The sequence below is a fragment of the Oncorhynchus mykiss genome, chromosome 5, assembly GCF_057628025.1.
Source record: "Oncorhynchus mykiss isolate SJ-2025 chromosome 5, ASM5762802v1, whole genome shotgun sequence".
Lineage (NCBI taxonomy): Eukaryota > Metazoa > Chordata > Actinopteri > Salmoniformes > Salmonidae > Oncorhynchus > Oncorhynchus mykiss.
Genome location: NC_143026.1, coordinates 95,682,918 through 95,696,261, shown reverse-complemented (window position 1 = coordinate 95,696,261; position 13,344 = coordinate 95,682,918). Strand labels below are relative to the sequence as shown.

Below are 13,344 nucleotides of genomic sequence, written 5' to 3'. Positions count from 1 at the left end.
ACAGTAGAGAGATTCCTGTTAAATGGCCAACAGTAGAGAGATTTCTGTTAAATGGCCAACAGTAGAGAGATTTCTGTCAAAAATGGCCAACAGTAGAGAGATTTCTGTCAAAAATGGCCAACAGTAGAGAGATTTCTGTCAAAAATGGCCAACAGTAGAGAGATTTCTGTCAAAAATGGCCAACAGTAGAGAGATTTCTGTCAAAAATGGCCAACAGTAGAGAGATTTCTGTCAAAAATGGCCAACGGTAGAGAGATTTCTGTTAAATGGTCAACAGTAGAGAGATTTCTGTTAAATGGCCAACAGTAGAGAGATTTCTGTTAAATGGCCAACAGTAGAGAGATTTCTGTCAAAAATGGCCAACAGTAGAGAGATTTCTGTCAAAAATGGCCAACAGTAGAGAGATTTCTGTCAAAAATGGCCAACAGTAGAGATTTCTGTTAAATGGCCAACGGTAGAGAGATTTCTGTTAAATGGCCAACAGTAGAGAGATTTCTGTCAAAAATGGCCAACAGTAGAGAGATTTCTGTCAAAAATGGCCAACAGTAGAGAGATTTCTGTCAAAAATGGCCAACGGTAGAGAGATTTCTGTTAAATGGCCAACAGTAGAGAGATTTCTGTTAAATGGCCAACAGTAGAGAGATTTCTGTCAAAAATGGCCAACAGTAGAGAGATTTCTGTCAAAAATGGCCAACAGTAGAGAGATTTCTGTCAAAAATGGCCAACGGTAGAGAGATTTCTGTTAAATGGCCAAAAGTAGAGAGATTTCTGTCAAAAATGGCCAACAGTAGAGAGATTTCTGTCAAAAATGGCCAACAGTAGAGAGATTTCTGTCAAAAATGGCCAACAGTAGAGAGATTTCTGTCAAAAATGGCCAACGGTAGAGAGATTTCTGTTAAATGGCCAACAGTAGAGAGATTTCTGTTAAATGGCCAACAGTAGAGAGATTTCTGTTAAATGGCCAACAGTAGAGAGATTTCTGTCAAAAATGGCCAACAGTAGAGAGATTTCTGTCAAAAATGGCCAACAGTAGAGAGATTTCTGTCAAAAATGGCCAACAGTAGAGAGATTTCTGTCAAAAATGGCCAACAGTAGAGAGATTTCTGTCAAAAATGGCCAACGGTAGAGAGATTTCTGTTAAATGGTCAACAGTAGAGAGATTTCTGTTAAATGGCCAACAGTAGAGAGATTTCTGTTAAATGGCCAACAGTAGAGAGATTTCTGTCAAAAATGGCCAACAGTAGAGAGATTTCTGTCAAAAATGGCCAACGGTAGAGAGATTTCTGTTAAATGGCCAACAGTAGAGAGATTTCTGTTAAATGGCCAACAGTAGAGAGATTTCTGTTAAATGGCCAACAGTAGAGAGATTTCTGTTAAATGGCCAACAGTAGAGAGATTTCTGTCAAAAATGGCCAACGGTAGAGAGATTTCTGTCAAAAATGGCCAACAGTAGAGAGATTTCTGTTAAATGGCCAACAGTAGAGAGATTTCTGTTAAATGGCCAACAGTAGAGATTTCTGTCGGTTACGGGCACTAGAAAGTGAGCTAATTAGAACCCTGTACAGCGGTTCAGTTTATGTTATATAAACTATCGCTAGGTGGCGCTATAGAGCCGTGTTGCAATTGTTCTGTCAATATTGCGGCTCGTCCTGACTTTATAGTGCCCACAACTGTCCAGAAGCATCAACAGACGCGCGGTTATCAGTGGTGGCTGGTGCCACTTTAAAATCGGAAGGACGAGCTCATAGTAATGGCTGGAACGAATGGAATTAGCATCAAATAGAGATGACTCATTACTATGAGCTGTCCTTCCTTCACCAGCCTCCACTGGTGGTTGTTTAGCTAGGTACCTGGAGATGCTGCTGTCCATGGGGTAGGGAGGCGGTGGGGTGCAGTGGGAGCTGGGCACCATGGGTAACTGGGGCTGCAGGATGTGGGCGGGGCTCATGGTCGACATGTCAGCATTCATAGCCATGTGGCCCATCATAGGAGTCACTACAGAATCAAACAGACTACTATGAGCGTTTCTTAAAAGGGCAATTTGATGTTTTTATTATTATTTGTGTTTACATATTATGTCGATTTTATGACCAGCTGCAGTGAGCATCACTAGAGAAACAATCTTCTGTGAACGGTGCTCTTTAAAGCTACAATCTATCGTTGGTTTTTCAGCGCTGGACAAAATGTACGAACTCTTTTAATGTTCAATGGGGGCATCTCAACAGGGTGGTTCCTCAATAGATAGTGGGGGGGGGGGGGGGGGGGAGCATCTCAACAGGGTGGTTCCTCAATAGATAGTGGGGGGGGGGGGGGAGCATCTCAACAGGGTGGTTCCTCAATAGATAGTGGGGGGGGGGGGAGCATCTCAACAGGGTGGTTCCTCAATAGATAGTGGGGGGGGGGGGCATCTCAACAGGGTGGTTCCTCAATAGATAGGGGGGGGGGGGCATCTCAACAGGGTGGTTCCTCAATAGATAGAGGGGGGGGGGGATGGCATCTCAACAGGGTGGTTCCTCAATAGATAGGGGGGGAGCATCTCAACAGGGTGGTTCCTCAATAGATAGAGGGGGGGGGGGGATGGCATCTCAACAGGGTGGTTCCTCAATAGATAGTGGGGGGGAGCATCTCAACAGGGTGGTTCCTCAATAGATAGTGGGGGGGGGGGGGGGGGCATCTCAACAGGGTGATTCCTCAATAGATAGTGGGGGGGATGGCATCTCAACAGCGTGGTTCCTCAATAGATAGTGGGGGGGGGGGGGCATCTCAACAGGGTGGTTCCTCAATAGATAGTGGGGGGGGAGGGCATCTCAACAGGGTGGTTCCTCAATAGATAGGGGGGGGGCATCTCAACAGGGTGGTTCCTCAATAGATAGTGGGGGGGGAGGGCATCTCAACAGGGTGGTTCCTCAATAGATAGTGGGGGGGAGGGCATCTCAACAGGGTGGTTCCTCAATAGATAGTGGGGGGGAGGGCATCTCAACAGGGTGGTTCCTCAATAGATAGTGGGGGGGAGGGCATCTCAACAGGGTGGTTCCTCAATAGATAGAGGGGGGGAGGGCATCTCAACAGGGTGGTTCCTCAATAGATAGTGGGGGGGGGGGGGCATCTCAACAGGGTGGTTCCTCAATAGATAGTGGGGGGGGGCATCTCAACAGGGTGGTTCCTCAATAGATAGTGGGGGGGGGGCATCTCAACAGGGTGGTTCCTCAATAGATAGTGGGGGGGGGGGGGCATCTCAACAGGGTGGTTCCTCAATAGATCAGATTCTACCCTGTGATGTCAAAAGCTTTGGTTTCCTCCCAATTGGCGACATAATTTTCACGTGAATACTCATGCAGGCCCCCAGAGAGGGGAGGAGGAAGAGGGAGGAATAGGACCTGCAGGCCCCCAGAGAGGAGAGGAGGAAGAGGGAAGAACAGGGCCTGCAGGCCCCCGGAGAGGAGAGGAGGAATAGGACCTGCAGGCCCCCAGAGAGGAGTGGAGGAACAGGAAGGAACAGGACCTGCAGGCCCCCGGAGAGGAGGAACAGGACCTGCAGGGCCCATAGAGGAGTGGAGGAACAGGGAGGAACAGGGCCTGCAGGCCCCCATAGAGGAGTGGAGGAACGGGGAGGAAGAGTGCCTGCAGGCCCCCGGAGAGGAGAGGAGGAAAAGGGAGGGAGGCCCCCAGGCCCCCAGAGAGGAGAGAGGAGAGGAGAGGAGGAAAAGGGAGGGAGGCCCCCAGGCCCCCAGAGAGGAGAGGAGGAAGAGGGAGGAATAGGACCTGCAGGCCCCCAGAGAGGAGGAACAGGACCTGCAGGCCCCCGGAGAGGAGGCAGAGGGAGGAATAGGACCTGCAGGCCCCCAGAGAGGAGTGGAGGAACAGGGAGGAAGAAGACCTGCAGGCCCCGAGAGAGGAGAGGAGGAATAGGGAGGAAGAAGACCTGCAGGCCCCCAGAGAGGAGAGGAGGAACAGGGAGGAAGAGGACCTGCAGGCCCCCGGAGAGGAGTGGAGGAACAGGGAGGAAGAAGACCTGCAGGCCCCCAGAGAGGAGAGGAGGAATAGGGAGGAAGAAGACCTGCAGGCCCCCAGAGAGGAGAGGAGGAACAGGGAGGAAGAGGACCTGCAGGCCCCCGGAGAGGAGTGGAGGAACAGGGAGGAAGAAGACCTGCAGGCCCCCAGAGAGGAGTGGAGGAACAGGGAGGAAGAGGACCTGCAGGCCCCCGGAGAGGAGGAAGAGGGAGGAACAGGGCCTGCAGGCCCCCAGAGAGGAGAGGAGAGGAGGAAGAGGGAGGAACAGGGCCTGCAGGCCCCCAGAGAGGAGAGGAGGAAGAGGACCTGCAGGCCCACAGAGAGGAGAGGAGGAAGAGGGTCCCACAGGGATCACATTCACCTATCGGAGGAAGCATTCTGACAGAGGCCCCTACACACCTCTCTCAACGCCCCGCATGCCCAGACAGGTACCGCTACCCTGCCTGTCCCGCCTGACGCGTGTCACATGATCGACCCAAAGGGGACGTGGAGATGGGGCCAGGGAGGTACGGGGGGGGGGGGGGGGGGGGGGGAGAGAATCTCATCGACTAGGGAGAATCTCTCATCATACAAAAGTGTAAGGCACACTTACTGTCAGTCAGGCCTTGGGGCATGGAGGAAGGCGTGAGTATATTGCGCTGCTGGGGGTTGATTAGCTGGCTGACGGAGGGGAGCTTGTTGACCTTGCCGTGGGGGTGAGGAGGGGAGCTGGAGCCATACTGGGGCTGGGGGGCCATGGCGCTCCTGGGGCAGGAGAGAGGAGGGTACAGGCCATTACTCTCATCCCCCCAGAGATCCCATCTTTAACGACAAAGGGCCACAAGGCTGTTAGTTACACAGTTGGAAACAACAACATGTTCAGTAGGATAAACAGACTGTGTGTATATACTTGCTCTCTCTCTACCCTGTTTATTGCACTTTGTTTAATAAAGGCCGTATGTGACTAAGAAATAGTTCAGATCATTTTTTATAGAACTTTGTCATATATAGTATTCTACTGAGGATAACTTTAATTTATCTGAAACTTTACTGGAAATGATAATGAAAGTACAAACATTACTCAATCAATATGATAGGTGTTACCTAGCAGAGTACATATCTCAATCAATATAATAGGTGTTACCTAGGAGAGTACATATCTCAATCAATATACTAGGTGTTATCTATCAGAGTACATATCTCAATCAATATACTAGGTGTTACCTATCAGAGTACATATCTCAATCAATATAATAGGTGTTACCTAGGAGAGTACATATCTCAATCAATATACTAGGTGTTATCTATCAGAGTACATACTGTATCTTAATCAATATACTAGGTGTTACCTATCAGAGTACATATCTCAATCAATATACTAGGTGTTACCTATCAGAGTACATATCTCAATCAATATACTAGGTGTTACCTATCAGAGTACATATCTCAATCAGTTTCTGTGTTGTTGATCATGTTTGACTGGGATACACAGCAGCTTCAACTGAGGTTCCTTGTTTGTGTTAAATTAAGCAGATGAAGAAGTGGGTGGAACGATGGATTTGCTAGTGCCTAGCGATTTACCTGAAGTGTAGGTTATATTTAATTTTTTAAATAACTAATTGACCAACATAGGTTCAATGAATTGAATAGTAGCACTCATCCCTCAGCACTAATCTCTCGGCACTAATCCTTTCGGCACTAATCCTTTCGGCACTAATCCTTTCGGCACTAATCCTTTCGGCACTAATCTCTCAGCACTAATCCTTTCGGCACTAATCTCTCAGCACTAATCCTTTCGGCACTAATCCTTTCGGCACTAATCCTTTCGGCACTAATCTCTCAGCACTAATCCTTTCGGCACTAATCTCTCAGCACTAATCTCTCGGCACTAATCCTTTCGGCACTAATCCTTTCGGCACTAATCTCTCAGCACTAATCCTTTCGGCACTAATCTCTCGGCACTAATCCTTTCGGCACTAATCCTTTCGGCACTAATCTCTCAGCACTAATCCTTTCGGCACTAATCTCTCAGCACTAATCCTTTCGGCACTAATCCTTTCGGCACTAATCTCTCAGCACTAATCCTTTCGGCACTAATCCTTTCGGCACTAATCTCTCAGCACTAATCCTTTCGGCACTAATCTCTCAGCACTAATCTCTCGGCACTAATCTCTCAGCACTAATCCTTTCGGCACTAATCTCTCAGCACTAATCCTTTCGGCACTAATCTCTCAGCACTAATCCTTTCGGCACTAATCTCTCAGCACTAATCCTTTCGGCACTAATCTCTCAGCACTAATCCTTTCGGCACTAATCTCTCAGCACTAATCCTTTCGGCACTAATCCTTTCGGCACTAATCTCTCAGCACTAATCCTTTCGGCACTAATCTCTCAGCACTAATCCTTTCGGCACTAATCCTTTCGGCACTAATCTCTCAGCACTAATCATTTCGGCACTAATCTCTCAGCACTAATCTCTCGGCACTAATCTCTCGGCACTAATCTTTTCGGCACTAATCTCTCAGCACTAATCCTTTCGGCACTAATCTCTCAGCACTAATCCTTTCGGCACTAATCCTTTCGGCACTAATCTCTCAGCACTAATCCTTTCGGCACTAATCTCTCAGCACTAATCCTTTCGGCACTAATCTCTCAGCACTAATCCTTTCGGCACTAATCTCTCAGCACTAATCCTTTCGGCACTAATCTCTCAGCACTAATCCTTTCGGCACTAATCTCTCAGCACTAATCCTTTCGGCACTAATCCTTTCGGCACTAATCTCTCAGCACTAATCCTTTCGGCATTAATCTCTCAGCACTAATCCTTTCGGCACTAATCTCTCAGCACTAATCCTTTCGGCACTAATCTCTCAGCACTAATCCTTTCGGCACTAATCTCTCAGCACTAATCCTTTCGGCACTAATCTCTCAGCACTAATCCTTTCGGCACTAATCTCTCAGCACTAATCCTTTCGGCACTAATCCTTTCGGCACTAATCTCTCAGCACTAATCCTTTCGGCACTAATCCTTTCGGCACTAATCTCTCCACTAATCTCTCTGCACTAATCTCTCTGCACTAATCTCTCTGCACTAATCTCTCTGCACTAATCTCTCAGCACTAATCCTTTCGGCACTAATCTCTCAGCACTAATCCTTTCGGCACTAATCTCTCTGCACTAATCTCTCTGCACTAATCTCTCTGCACTAATCTCTCTGCACTAATCTCTCAGCACTAATCTCTCAGCACTAATCTCTCAGCACTAATCCTTTCGGCACTAATCCTTTCGGCACTAATCTCTCTGCACTAATCTCTCTGCACTAATCTCTCTGCACTAATCTCTCAGCACTAATCCTTTCGGCACTAATCTCTCTGCACGACGAGCAGCATGAGAGGAAAAGCACAAAAGAAGGAAAGTCAAAGCAGGAGACATGTATTTATTCTGACAGACCAAGGTATCTCAACAATCTGTTTCAAACAGAACGGTCACAAAAGCATTTCTCCATAGAATCTGCTCCTTCTACATAAATGCATACACTGTACATCATACATTAGGCATTTTCTATCTACTTTAATAAACGTTTCTTTCAGAAAATTCACAAGATCTAAAACAAACAAACTGTCCCGCAGTGATGTTGAAAAACATGACCAGCATGATCAAAGTAGAGTACTACTATTGACCAGGGCCCTATTCCCTATATGGAGAACTACTATTGACCAGGGCTGGTACCCTATTCCCTATATAGAGCACTACTATTGACCAGGGCTGGTACCCTATTCCCTATATAGAGCACTACTATTGACCAGGGCTGGTACCCTATTCCCTATATAGTGCACTACTATTGACCAGGGCTGGTACCCTATTCCCTATATAGAGCACTACTATTGACCAGGGCTGGTACCCTATTCCCTATATAGAGCACTACTATTGACCAGGGCTGGTACCCTATTCCCTTTATAGTGCACTACTATTGACTGGGGAGAAATGAGTAGTGCACTATATAGAGAATATGGTGCCATTTGTGCACCCTTAGGTTTGAGTCCAGCTCCAATGACAAAGAGAGAACTTTAAGAGAGCTCAAAGACCTGACCAGCTCCAGACCTTCAGGCCAACATGCTGACTACTCAGACAACCTAGGTTCCTGACCAGCTCCTGTCCTTCAGGCCAACATGCGGACTACTCAAAGACAACCTAGGTTCCTGACCAGCTCCAGACTTTCAGGCCAACATGCAGACTACTCAAAGACAACCTAGGTTCCTGACCAGCTCCAGACCTTCAGGGCAACATGCTGACTACTCAAAGACAACCTAGGTTCCCGACCAGCTCCAGACCTTCAGGCCAACATGCTGACTACTCAAAGACAACCTAGGTTCCCGACCAGCTCCAGACCTTCAGGCCAACATGCTGACTACTCAAAGACAACCTAGGTTCCTGACCAGCTCCAGACCTTCAGGCCAACATGCTGACTACTCAGACAACCTAGGTTCCTGACCAGCTCCTGTCCTTCAGGCCAACATGCTGACTACTCAGACAACCTAGGTTCCTGACCAGCTCCTGTCCTTCAGGCCAACATGCTGACTACTCCGGTCTACGTGTGCACCATCCACACCAGACACGATCATGTGAAGCAGGTTAAAATATCAAAACCAACTGTGAACCAACTCATTTCGGGGCAGGTTAAAAACTAACATGAAACATTCATGGACATTTAGCTAGCTAGCTGTTGCACGCAACTTGGCCGGTGAGGTTAGGGTGTTGGCCATAGCTGACTGCACTACAAGTGGACTGTGTCCCCTGTCCATTAACTCAATAACTTCTATTTGTGACTCGTTTCAGGAAACTAGGTCTATGTCACGCGTCAATACTTCACAGGAGAGCCATTTGAACATAAACATTTACGTTTTTTTCTCAAAATGCGCACGTCTTCTGGAACATATGAACTTTCATAAGCCTTAATAACAACCTTGTATGCCATCTGTCAATATTAATACAATTGTTTAATTACGAGACTAGTTGGTTTAGCCACAGAAAAAGTCGGCAACCTTCCTGCTAGCCATGATTGGCTGAGATAATGAGTGGGCCGGACATGAGATGAGTTTGCATTGGTGTGCCATGTAGCACGCTTCTGTCTATAACATGAGCTGGTCAGTATGTGTAGGTAATTCTTTCTAATGTGGCTTTTTTGAAAGATATCACTGCGTAAGTGTTGCTCTCCACTTTCTGGACGACCAGTAGAAATCAGTGGAATTAGAGTACGATAGGATTCTGGCGTTTTGATTGCAAATATGCAGACGGAGTCAAAAAGAGAACGCAGAATGCTGTTGTATAAAACACCTGTCTCTCCGATTACATCTTCAAACTAAGGGCAACCATGTTATCTGTGGCAGAGGGGGAGAAGTGCTCATCCATGTGCGCTCTGAACGTTACGAGAGCGAAACGCTCTGAATTTACGAACGGCCAATCTGACAATGCTCTGAGTTTACAAACGCAGAGAGCACACTCTGGCACTACAGATTAAATTTACGAACGGCCAATCTGACAATGCTCTGAGTTTACAAACGCCGAGAGCACACTCTGGCACTACAGATTAAATTTACGAACGGCCAATCTGACAATGCTCTAAATTTACAAATGCAGAGAGCACACTCTGGCACTACAGATTAAATTTACGAACGGCCAATCTGACAATGCTCTGAGTTTACAAACGCAGAGAGCACACTCTGGCACTACATATTACATTTACGAACGGCCAATCTGACAATGCTCTGAGTTTACAAACGCCGAGAGCACACTCTGGCAATACAGATTAAATTTACGAACGGCCAATCTGACAATGCTCTGAGTTTACAAACGCCGAGAGCACACTCTGGCACTACATATTACATTTACGAACACACCCGTAGTATAAACCAGCCTTTAGTCTTGAAATCTTTGGTTGCTTAGTACACTAGCGTACTCACTCTGTTTAGCACATGGCCTCATATGTGAATCCTTAAAGAGATGGGTGGGGCTAAAGCTTAAGAGGGTGTGAACAATACTGAATGGGTGTAGACAAAGAACACCTATCTTGTAGGTACCAAAATATTCAAGGGCCATTTTTTCAAAAGTGAGGTTATACGTTTATCAACTTTTAAAGCAGAATTACTTTCCCATTGTTCCTCAACTGTAGTGAATTATATACCATTTTCCAGCTCGGAGTCTCTACTTTTATCCAATTTATTAAAAAAATATTTTTTTCAAATTGAGCTAAATAAGACCGAATCGAGCCGTTTGGTCACATTTTACCATCAGCAAAACACAACCCTAAAAAAATAAAAGTCACGAATGGAGCTTTGAAAATGATGCACTGTATGTGCATAATCTCTGAAAATGAAACTAACGGTCCAAAATTAAATAGAACTCTACCTCCCTCTGCTGTTTGAAAGTGGTGTTGCCACACATTAGCTACAAATTAAGCAAACTTTTATAAAATCAAATCTGGCATGCAAAAAAACACATTAATTTCTGATTTAAGATTAGAACATGACAACACCTTATCAGTAGACCACGGCGGGCATTCAGAGTATTGTGATAGTAGCCAGCCAGACTAAAGTCATAATATATTGTTTATGATACATGACTAATGAATATCGGTTTATTTAACTCTGCTTGGAGAATGTGATAGTTTCACAACCTGAGAGAGAGAGAGAGACCCAGTCTGATTGTGACTGGGGTGGAGGAGAAAACTGAAGGGAAAAGGAATGTGAGGCTCTCAAGAGGTACTGCATCATCTCCTCTGCTCTGTTGCTAGGGGCTCCAGGAGCTCGGAATGTAGCCGGGCCTTAAGCAGACTGCAGACAGGAACCAGAGAAGAGAAAGAAGGAAGAAATAACACTGTTTGAAGTAGAAGACAGGAACGAGTCAATCTCAAACGCTAGTTGTCAATTCATAGAGGGCACCACTGCACCCTTCAGAAAACCTATTTTTCGAGTGGGCATCCTATGCGGGACTAGCCGCCCTTGGTGGCAACTTCTTCCCATGAATCTTAGCATGTTACTTAGCAACAAAAGTCGTCACTACTAAGTCGCCCTCAAAGTCAGAATAAATCTTTATAAATGTAATAAATATGTCATTAATTTCTAAGTTTTTGCATTTCTGATCAAATTTGATCATGAACACAAAAACATTAGCTAGCTAGCTAGCTAGCTAAGCCTGAGACTGTCACTTCATATGAAATGAAAGAGAAGCTGACCAACCTGTTAGTGCAACACTAAATGCAATGCTCATTCCATAAGCAAGCAAGCTAGCTACTTAGGAAGTTTATTTTATCATTAAGAACAGGTTTAAATGAAGCAGCAAGTTGTCAAACTATCGTAAATAAGTGACAAGCTACAAGCTAATGATCAGTACCCAGCATCCTTAGCTAGGATGCATGTATACCGAGTTCATAAAATGCTTCCCATAACAGGATGTGAATCCGATATTCTCAAGATGTCCTGAAACTTCCTACGAATTTCAGGACAATGTCGGAATATGAAACCCGTGACGCAAATTGTCTAGTGGGAAGCAACATTTAGCCTAGTGATTTTTTTTTTTTAGCAATATAAAAAACACCCCAGAAAATGTAGAATAGCAATACAGTTCCTTCAGGAAGTATTCACACCACTTGATTTTATCAACATTTGCCCATTTTATTATTTTCAGAATTCTTCAAGCTCTGTCAAATTGATTGTTGATCATTGATAGAAAACCATTTTCAAGTCTTGCTATAGATTTTCAAGCAGATTTAAGTCAAAACTGTAACTTGGCCACTCAGGAACATTCACTATTTTCTTGGTAAGCAACTCCAGTGAAGATTTGGCCTTGTGTTTTAGGTTATTGTCCTGCAGACAGTTGAGTTGGTGTCTGGTGGAAAGCAGACTGAACCAGATTTTCCTCTAGGATTTTGCCTGAGCTTAGATCCATTACGTTTTTTTTTTTTATCCTGAAAAACTCCCCAGTCCTTAACGATTACAAGCATAATCATAACATGATGCAGCCACCACTATACTTGGAAATATGGAGAGTGGTACTCAGAAATGTATTGGATTTTCCCCAAACATAACACTTTGTATTCAGGACAAAAAATGAATTGCTTATCAAAACATTTTTTGGGCAGTATTACTTTAGTGCATTGATGCAATAGGTGCCCTTCTTTGCGAGGTATTGGAACACATCCCTGGTCTTTGTGGTTGAATCTGTGTTTGAAATTCACTGCTCGACTGAGGGACCTTACAAATGATTGTATGTGTGGGGTACAAGGATCAGGTAGTCATTAAAACAAATAATGATCAAAACTACAATTGTACACAGAGTGAGTCCATGCAAATTATGAGACTTGTTAAACACATTTTTACTCCTAAACTTATTTAGGCTTATAGTAAAGGGTAGTATAGTATAGGGTAGCATAGTATAGGGTAGCATAGTATAGGGTAGCATAGTATAGTATAGGGTAGCATAGGGTAGCATAGTATAGGGTAGCATAGTATAGGGTAGCATAGTATAGGGTAGCATAGTATAGGGTAGCATAGTATAGGGTAGCATAGTATAGGGTAGCATAGTATAGGGTAGCATAGTATAGGGTAGCATAGTATAGGGTAGCATAGTATAGGGTAGCATAGTATAGGGTAGCATAGTATAGGGTAGCATAGTATAGGGTAGCATAGTATAGGGTAGCATAGTATAGGGTAGCATAGTATAGGATAGCATAGTATAGGGTAGGGTAGCATAGTATAGTGTAGCATAGTATAGGGTAGCATAGTATAGGGTAGCATAGTATAGTATAGGGTAGCATAGTATAGGGTAGCATAGTATAGGGTAGCATAGTATAGGGTAGCATAGTATAGGGTAGCATAGTATAGGGTAGCATAGTATAGTGTAGGGTAGCATAGTATAGTGTAGCATAGTATAGGGTAGCATAGTATAGGGTAGCATAGTATAGTATAGGGTAGCATAGTATAGGGTAGCATAGTATAGGGTAGTATAGTATAGGGTAGTGCAGGACAGTATAGTATAGGGTAGTGTAGTATAGGTTAGCGTAGTATAGGATAGGCTACATTGGGTAGTATAGTATAGGTTGGTATAGGGTGGTATAGTATGGGGTGGTGTAGTGTAGTATAGTTTAGGGTAGTATAGGGTGGTGTAGTGTAGTATAGGGCAGTGTAGTATAGGATAGTATAGGGTAGTGTAGTATAGGGCAGTGTAGTATATGATAGTATAGGATAGTGTAGTATAGGGTAGTGTAGTATAGGATAGTATAGGGTGGTGTAGTATAGGGTAGTATAGGGTGGTGTAGTATAGGCTAGTGTTGTGTAGGGTAGTGTAGTATAGGGTGGT

The 13,344-nt window shown here is 44.9% G+C and overlaps 1 protein-coding gene across 8 annotated transcripts in view; it reads right to left on the bottom strand.

Annotated features, from left to right (window-relative positions):
* LOC110490603 (tumor protein 63) overlaps positions 1–13,344 on the bottom strand; it is a 167,386-nt gene that overhangs the window by 3,976 nt on the left and 150,066 nt on the right. For 4 of the 8 annotated variants that reach the window (XM_090236486.1, XM_090236485.1, XM_090236490.1 and 1 more), the window contains 2 exons: positions 4,604–4,812; positions 1,851–1,995 (listed from right to left, as the gene is read on the bottom strand). In XM_090236486.1, coding sequence (XP_090092612.1) covers positions 1,851–1,995; positions 4,604–4,812 — 354 coding nt within the window. The remainder of the gene's footprint in view (positions 1–1,850; positions 1,996–4,603; positions 4,813–13,344) is intronic. The other 4 variants (XM_090236488.1, XM_090236487.1, XM_090236492.1 and 1 more) reach the window with 1 other exon arrangement.